Raw genomic sequence first — 8,588 nt, forward strand, 5'->3', positions numbered from 1 at the left:
ATCTACAAGCTCAAAATAGAGCTAATCACAGGTTCACCAGGCTAGAAATAATCCATTAATCTAAATGCATCTTTTACGCTACATTTTGAAACACACCTGACTTGGATTACAATTGTTCAGTGTAATTAGGTGGCAATGATCGAATTGTATCGACGGTTAGTGTTATTCATAATGGAGTACAAATTGCAATTAAATTCCTTTCTAGTTGAACTTAGAGTAATGATCACACAATACAAATACTATGATAGTTTCAAATTGGTAATTTCAGCTTCACTGAAATGATTATTGCATTTCTAGATGATAGCATGTCCAAACACAACCATAGCCTTGCATATAATCTCACCTTGAGCTATCCTCAAACTGTCCATACATATTAACATTTCAGTATCCTTCCTGCGGATGTTTCAGCTCCTTGAGTAGGTTTCTCAACCAAATTCCTTCACAAACAGTGGACGATGCTGCCACGTACTCTGCTTCACATGTGGGCAGGGCAACCATACTCTACTTCTTCAAATTCCATGTGAAAGCAGTCGTTCGGAGATAGAATACATAGCCAGTGGTGCTCTTTCTTTCATCTTAGTCACCTCTCCAATTACTGTCTGAGTATCCATACAATATTGCTTCATCATCGTATGGATAGAAAAGATCGAATTCCATTGTTCCTTTGATGTACCTGAGGATTCTTTTTGCAACTAGCCAGTGTGATTCTTTTGGTGCTTCCATGTACCTACTTAGAAGCCCAATACTGTAGACGATATCCGGCCTTGTGATTGTGAGGTACCTTAGGCTTCTAATCAGACTCTTGAATATAGTCGGGTCAACGCTGTTTCCTTCTCTGTCCTTTGTCAGTTTTAAGCCCGTTGCTACAGGCGTGTTTACGACATTGCAATCGGCCATCTTGAACTTTTCAAACAATTCCTTGGTATACTTCTTCTGAGATATATAGATGCCACCATGTTGTTGATTCACTTCAATGCCTAGAAAAAAGGACATCAGACCTCTGTCGGTCATCTCAAACTCCTTAAACATGGCCTTCTTAAATTTGTTAAACATCGGTCGGTTATTTCCTGTAAACAACAAATCATCAACATGCAGGCATGTTATAAGCATATCACCATGAGCATTCTTCTTGATGTAAACTGCATGCTCATATGGACATTGGGTGAAGCCGTTTTCTTGAAGATAGTTGTCGATGCGTGCATTCCAAGTTCATGAAGCTTGCTTCAACCCTTAGAGGGCTTTCTTCAGTCGACACACCTTGTATTCCTCTCCTTGCATAACAAAGCCTTCAGGTTGGTCAACATAGACCTCTTCTTCCAGAAGTCCATTCAGAAATGCAGATTTTACATCCAGTTGGTAGATCATCCAACTGTGATGGGCTGCAAGGGAGATAATCATTCTTACAGTGTCAAGGCGAGCAACAAGAGTGAAGACTTCTTCATAGTCCACCCGGTACTTCTGTTTATACCCTTTGCTACGAGCCTTGCCTTGTAGCGATCGATCTCACCATCAACATTTCTCTTGATCTTGTACACCCATTTGATGCTAATAGTTTTCTGGCCATTAGGAAGCGTAGTCAACTCCCATGTGTCATTTCTCTCAATGGCATGAATTTCTTCTTTCATAGCAATTCTCCAACAATCTTCTCTTATGGCCTCCTGAAATGTCAAAGGCTCATGATCTGCATACAGACAAAAGATTGACCTCTTCAGTTTGCTCATAAATGTCGCTTAAGTTTTTTATTTTTATAGGTGCCATGGGTGAGGACGAGCTAGCCAAATTTTGACTTGATGGAGTACTTTCAGGAGTGATGGAATGTACTCCTGGACTTCTATGTACTGATGATGTGGCCGAAGAAGGTGTTGCGGGCGTTTGCTCTTGACGGTCATACCTTTCTTCATGTTCTTCTGTTTCGACTAGAATATCTTTGGTCGATTCTTCATCGTTCCATTTCCAAGCTTCTTCCTCACTAAAGACCACATCTCTACTCACCACTACTTTATTGGTTAGTAGATTGTAGAGCTTGTAGGCTTTAGATCATTCACTGTATCCGATGAAGATGTATTTTTCACCCCGATCATCAAGCTTCATTCTTCTTGCTTCTGGAATTTAAGCGTAGGCAACACACCCAAAGATCCTTAAGTGCACCACGCTCGGTTTGTAGCCACTTTATGCCTCCTTTGGTGTCATCACTACCAAAAAAATGAGCAAAGGCTACGGACTATGATAGTTTTTGGCTACGGATATAGACCGTAGCTATATTGCTACAGCTTAAATCTGTAGCTAAAAATAATCGAACCGTAACTAAAAGCTAACACCTCCACTCGTACCTACAACCTGAGACGGCCCCATAAGGGACTCTATGATGCACATTAAAATATGTGTGCTCCATCTAATACGTCTATTCATTTTGAAAGAGCATTTTTGGGCAAGAGCCCAAAAAAGGAAGTAATTCGAAGGCTCAAGTGGACCACATAGTAGGAAACAGTGGAGGTTAATTACCTACCATTGATTAATGGTGTGGCTCAAGTCGACCTTCAAATTTCCTATATTTTGTGGTCAATCCCTATAAAAAAAATTAAAAAATTAATGGACGGAGTGGATATATGAAATGTATCATAATGGATCCCACAAAGCCGCCCTTGAGAGGGTTATTCGTCCATGACCGTCAAAACTGTATGCAGGAAATTCGGTGAACTGCTATGGTCCATGGATTTTAGCTACGGATTAAAACCGTAGCTAGACCGTAGTAGGTAAAAATGCGAAAACTCTTACTGCGCTGCCCTTTTTCTTTTCCCCCCTTGCACGAAATCTTTCATCTCCCTCCACGCCAAACCCATTCTATGTCCATCTTACAAAACCCTTCATTTCCCTCCACTCCAAACCCATTCCGTGTCCATCTCTCTCTCTCTCTCTCTCTCTCTCTCTCTCTCTCTCTCTCTCTCTCTCTCTCTCTCTCTCTCTCTCTCTCTCTCTCTCTCCCTCTCACGTGCTCTCCCTCTCCCTCCCTCTCTCTGCCCCCCTTTTCTCTCTCTCGATCTCCCCTCTCACGAACCCCCCTTTTCTCTCTCTCGATCTCCCCTCTCACGAACCCCTCTTCTCTCCCTAACCATCCCCTCTCTCTTGATCTCACGAAGACTTCCCTCTCTGACGCCATAATCTGCGTCCATTTTAGGTATGCAAGAATGACTTTCTTCTTCTTCTTTTTTCCCTTTTGAATATTCATATTGCTGTCTTTTTTCTTCTTCTTTTTTGAATTGGATTGGGTTTTTTTTTTTTTTTTTTATTTTTTTATTTTAGGGTTTTTTTTTTCTCTTATGAATGATATAGATGTTTTAATATGCCAAAATAACAATCTACTTAAGGATTTGAATGGCATGGATGTTGATGAGGCAAAGTAATGATCCTCATGTGTTTAAGGAACCCGATTATAGGTAATATTGAGAAGAACATTCTTCTTAACTTAGTAGCAATTCTCCATAAATTGATTTTGATTAGTTATCTTTCCTGGACTTGTGTATAATACCTGAAGCAGGAATGTAAAGTTGAGCGTAATGCCTACTGAGGTGTTTCCTTGCTGATTTCTATTTGCAATCACATACTCACTTTCCCCATTATATTCATGTTATATCTAAAATGTTCATCCATTTATTTTTATTTTTATTTTATTTTTCATATGAATATGGGGTATGAACCCAAAATGGAAATCTGATCCAAATTATGTATGGACCATACGACAGGAAAGAGTGGTAACTAAATGCCCACCATTAAAAAGTAAAATCCTCTTCAGGGTTAGAAAAAGGGTGCGGCTTCCGTAGATCCCTTGACTGATGTCGCTTGCATTAATGCCGTCCATCCAACAATAGTGTTTGGTTTTGAGATGGTTGGGCGTTTGTGGTAATGTTTCGCCTTTTGGCACTTCTTCAATAAAAGTGCATTTACCTTTAAAAAAAATCTATGATCTTTTGGTGGGTTGTTCAAAAACTAGAGTTAAGGGGGTTATCCATGGTGTTGGCATTCGGTGCTTGGGATTCAATTGCATATGGAGAATTAGTGCAATGAGCTTCTTCTTCTTTTTTTCCTGGACGAAACTTTTTAGCTTTGAATCCATGGATTTGTGGAGTTGGGAATTTGCCAAATCCATGGAGAGATTCTTAAATGGGGTTGGGGTTGTCCATGTAAAGGGTTTGTGGATCTTAAATTGGTTCTCTTTCCATGTCATTTTGTTGTATGGACGCGCAGTCCTTTCCAATCCGAAGTCTCAATTATTTGGCAAATTCTTCCTTATGGTATAATATGGGGGCTATGGAAAGAAATTCTAGAATCCTTGAGGGAAAGACTTTATAGATTGGCTCTGTAATTCAATTGATTTCCTCAATGATCAAAAGTTAGAGTTTAGAAGGGGTTTGCTTGATTTGCCAAATAATACCTTCTTTGGAGAAACAAACTCCATAGTTTGTGGTGGGGAATTTTTTGCAAAATCCAAATCCATGGGGAGTGTTTTAAATGGGGTTGGGGCTGCCTTCATGGGTTGTAAGCTGTTTTGGGGCCTTAAATGTGTCTATTTTCCATGTCATTGCTAGATGGACATGGCATCCTTTCCAATCCCAAGACTCAATTATTTGGCCATGGTATAAGGTGAGGGTTTTTTTTTAGAGGAATTCTAGAATCGTTGGGGAAAGGCTTTATAGGGGGGCTCTGTAATTTAATTGATTTCCTCTATGTTCTTTGGATGGATTGTTCAACAGCTAGAGTCGAGTGGGTGTTATCAATGGCACTGTCATTCATTGATGGGGATTCAATTGTATTTGGAGATTTAGGGTAATGAGTTGTTCTTCGTAGCCCTATGGGAGTTATTTACACATTTATGAATAAAAATAAAAATAAAAAGTATTGGTAATGAAGTCCCTCGATCATTATCCTACCTTAATGCCGCTTTACTCAAGAATATATATAGTGAATCTAGAGGAGAAGGGATGTGTAAAAAATGGCAGAATTTTTGGAGTAAATATCATTGGCCTTGTTTTGCTGGCCCTGAATTGGTTTTGTTTGTTGAATATTTCAATTGACTTAATAAGGTGGTTATATCCTACAAATTATTTCATGTTTTAAATGTATGGTGATGAGATGCAAGCTTGTCAAAGTACTACCAGATGCAAAACCTCATAGGTCAAATCATCCGACTTCTTAATGCAACTCATGTTTCTGAAGAAATTGGTTTTTCTGTTGATAAATACATGTATGTGGTTCACGAATATGGAGGAGAGTATAGTTAGAAGAATCTGGCTTCTTAATGCAGTCACACCAAAGATTTTCTCCAAGGCTAATGGTATTTTACATTAAGAAGCAATTTGATAATTCTAATGGAAACCAAAATCACAGGGTTGCCACATCTTTGAGAGCTTAATGACCCAAAGGTATTATTGTAACCATTGAGTTGGCCTTTTTACTAGTTAATATTATTTTTCACGTAAATGTTCATTGGATAACATTTGTTGATTTACTTTTTACTTTCTGTAAAGTAATTAAGTTCCCCCCCCCCCCCCCCTTTTTTTCTTTTTCTTTCTTTCTTACTTTTTTAAGTGTAAATACTTTTTGATGCTTTAATGTGGTAATATAGAATTTTTCAAAGGATTTGATGCATCTTTGTTTTCTTTATACTCCATTTGGCTGATTAATTTGAGTTTCTGTAAAACGTAAAAAGAAAGAGCATTAGTCAGACAAATTCTTGTCTTGCAGAACTGATGAGGAGTCGAGCTTTGTAAAACCTGATGTTAGTTATCATACCGAGATGCATGTTTCAAAAGTTGACAGTGAGCAGCTTGAGTGTTCTCAGCAACCATTACTTGACAACAACTTCGGAACTGTTTTCTCAGCTTTTGCCTCCTAGCTTCACTGAACTGTTGAATGGCTGTTTGACTGAACATGAGAACAATGGTAAGATATGCAAACTATATTTACATGTTAGAATTTGGCATGCTGAATCTACAGGTGTACACAGTGTTCAATAACTCATCATGGCTTGACTGTAACTAGACTGAGTTAACCGTTGTTGTTGGTACACTTGGAGCCTAGCAATACCGAGCTGACTCAGTTATGTTCCAAATCCATCTGCATGTTTTGCATTAACAACAGTCCATGGAAAACCTTCATTTGAATAATTCCGATATTGAAACAACATTCTCTTCAAGGTAATCCTTTTGAAAGACTTCCCATCAACGATTTCTTTAACTGAGATTTACGAATATTGCAAAGCCACCAAAGGTGCTTGAAGAAATTGATATGATGTCCCAAGTCACGGTATTTTTTTTAAAACATTACTAGTTTCCTTAGTATGACATTCTCTCTGTTTGTGTAGTTTTAAAATTTTGAACTTTTTTAGTTGCAGAGATGCACATCGGATTCTTCTTTTCATGGTATGTGAATTTCTTCCATTACCAGTTCTCTGCTTCTAGTCTGAAGGTTGTGCCTAGATCGACTTGATTCTTTGTACAGGGCATCAAGATGGTGGGATCCTTTTGTTGGATGGATTGGATCATACATATGTGCCATGTTGTCACATGTTTTGGTGTGAACATGAGCTGACTGTGCTCGTCTGTGGGCTTAGTAAAGCTCTTCCTCACTATTTGCTTCAAAAAAGCCTAAAAAAATAAAAAACACACAAAAAAAGAGCTCTTCCCCATAATATATATGGGCTACATTAATCAGTTCCCTGTAGCATGTAAGTCACTGTCCTCCCATATTGTAATTAGTCTTCAGTGAGGTCTAGACTCTTCATTCAGTTGGTCCAATTGCTATGGATCAGGAGTTAAACATGGATTAGATGAACGACCCAATATTCATATTGGTCAGAAGTCTGTTCTTACTCCTTTTTATGATGCTGCTTCTATTCAATTCTTACCAGATTTTATGACTAGAGTAGATATGGTCATTGATAAACTGGGAGGTGATATGACAATCTAATCATCTCCAAATCACACACAGGTTAGAATGCTTCATACTTGTACAATTATTATTATTATTATTATTATTATTATTATTTCAGTACGGAAATTGAAAGCTATACATGGTGGACAGTGTTAAGTTGTACAGTGGAGAATATACAACCATTTTAAACTGCCGAAATTTCGGTGTCCATAACTTCTTGGAAAACTACTGTTTCGTACTTATGATTTCCTTTCAAGTTGATGTTATGCGTTGTGAAACTAATTATATTGATGTAGCTTATACCCATTATATCTCACAGTTACAACAAAGTGGGTTGCTTAAAGGGGATGATCTCACGGATCAGTTTTTCCGAATCCTCATGGTAAACTTTTTCTGTGGTTTTTATTATGTTTCCATGAGAATCCTCTAGACCCTCACAGTTGTTAAGAGTTTTCCTCTTTCTACCTATTATTTCAGGAAATTTCTGTAGCAAATTGTTTGGCCATTAATCCAAGCTCATTGTCCCTACAAACGCCACAACAAGTCCAGCATTTCTCATTTGTTGTTATTGATATGTATGCAAAGCTTGTGGTTTTAGTTATTAAGGTAGGGATCTTTTTTTTCTTCTTCTGACTAAGCTTCATGCAATGAATGGAAACTAAATTGATGAATGTTTCCATCATAGTTTGGGTATCTATGAACAGTATCAGGAGCAATGGGATGATCTGTTGCAACCCCACGTATGAGTTCTCTCTTTGCCTAAGGAAATACCAAGTTCATCATTCTTCTCTTCCCTCAAGTGATCATAATAACCATGCTATTGTCCTGAGAATCCTAAACCATCACGCCATTTCGACTCATGATAGCTTGCAGGTCTCTCCACTTGATCCTTGTAAAATGGACTGTTGTCATTAGGCAAAGCTGGAGATAATGATTTTGTTCGCAATCTTGCCTAAGAGTAATTTGGGTTTGTTGTATATGATTAAAGAATTCTTTTAGTTGCTTACTTGATTGCTAGTTTAACTGGTTGTGGTTGTTTCTTAGCAGGCTGTGGGTTTGTTGTATATGAAGTTTGATCCATAATGGTAACTCCCTCTCCTTTTTGTTGCATTGTAAAAAGAAATGCATTTGCTTGGTTTGCTGGTTGCAGGTGGTTTAGCTTAAAATCATATCTACTTTGCAAACCATGTTGAGATTTTTGGAGGTAAACAGGCACGGTCATTGTGGATGGGGCATCCTGTAATTGACAACCCGTGCACATTACGATACTAGCCATGTATATAACATGCTCCCCCATTTTAACAATGGAAATGTGGAATTTGTTGTTGTAATTTTTTGTTTGATTCAAATCAAACACCTTCCATCTCATGACTTAGTTGGGATTCTTGTGCAGATAATGCAATATATACGTGTCTTTTAATAGATGTTGTGAAATGAGGTTTGTTCATGGATCTATGGAATTGGGTGAAAGCAGATTTAGATTGAGCTTTGTGATTTATTTTTACTTTGGTTTTTTATTTTTTATTTTTTATTTTATTTTTCATGTTGATATAGAAGCCTATGGAGTTTCTGAATGTGTTTACCAATGGCAGATCCTGTTTAAGGAATTTAAGAATTGGGTCTGAGTTGGTGGGAAATGTAGGTTTTTTTGGTTAGGTTTT

General features: G+C 37.9%; 1 protein-coding gene across 1 annotated transcript in view; it reads left to right on the top strand.

The window, feature by feature from the left end:
- LOC131220328 (protein POOR HOMOLOGOUS SYNAPSIS 1-like) overlaps positions 1 to 8,368 on the top strand; it is a 32,732-nt gene extending 24,364 nt beyond the window's left edge. The window contains exons 3-5 of the mRNA XM_058215276.1: positions 6,389 to 6,416; positions 6,905 to 6,984; positions 7,975 to 8,368. Coding sequence (XP_058071259.1) covers positions 6,389 to 6,416; positions 6,905 to 6,963 — 87 coding nt within the window. The 3' untranslated portion in view covers positions 6,964 to 6,984; positions 7,975 to 8,368. The remainder of the gene's footprint in view (positions 1 to 6,388; positions 6,417 to 6,904; positions 6,985 to 7,974) is intronic.
- The last annotated feature ends 220 nt before the right edge of the window (positions 8,369 to 8,588 follow it).

Source organism: Magnolia sinica, chromosome 12 (genome assembly GCF_029962835.1).
Source record: "Magnolia sinica isolate HGM2019 chromosome 12, MsV1, whole genome shotgun sequence".
In the NCBI taxonomy this organism is placed as follows: Eukaryota; Viridiplantae; Streptophyta; class Magnoliopsida; order Magnoliales; family Magnoliaceae; genus Magnolia; species Magnolia sinica.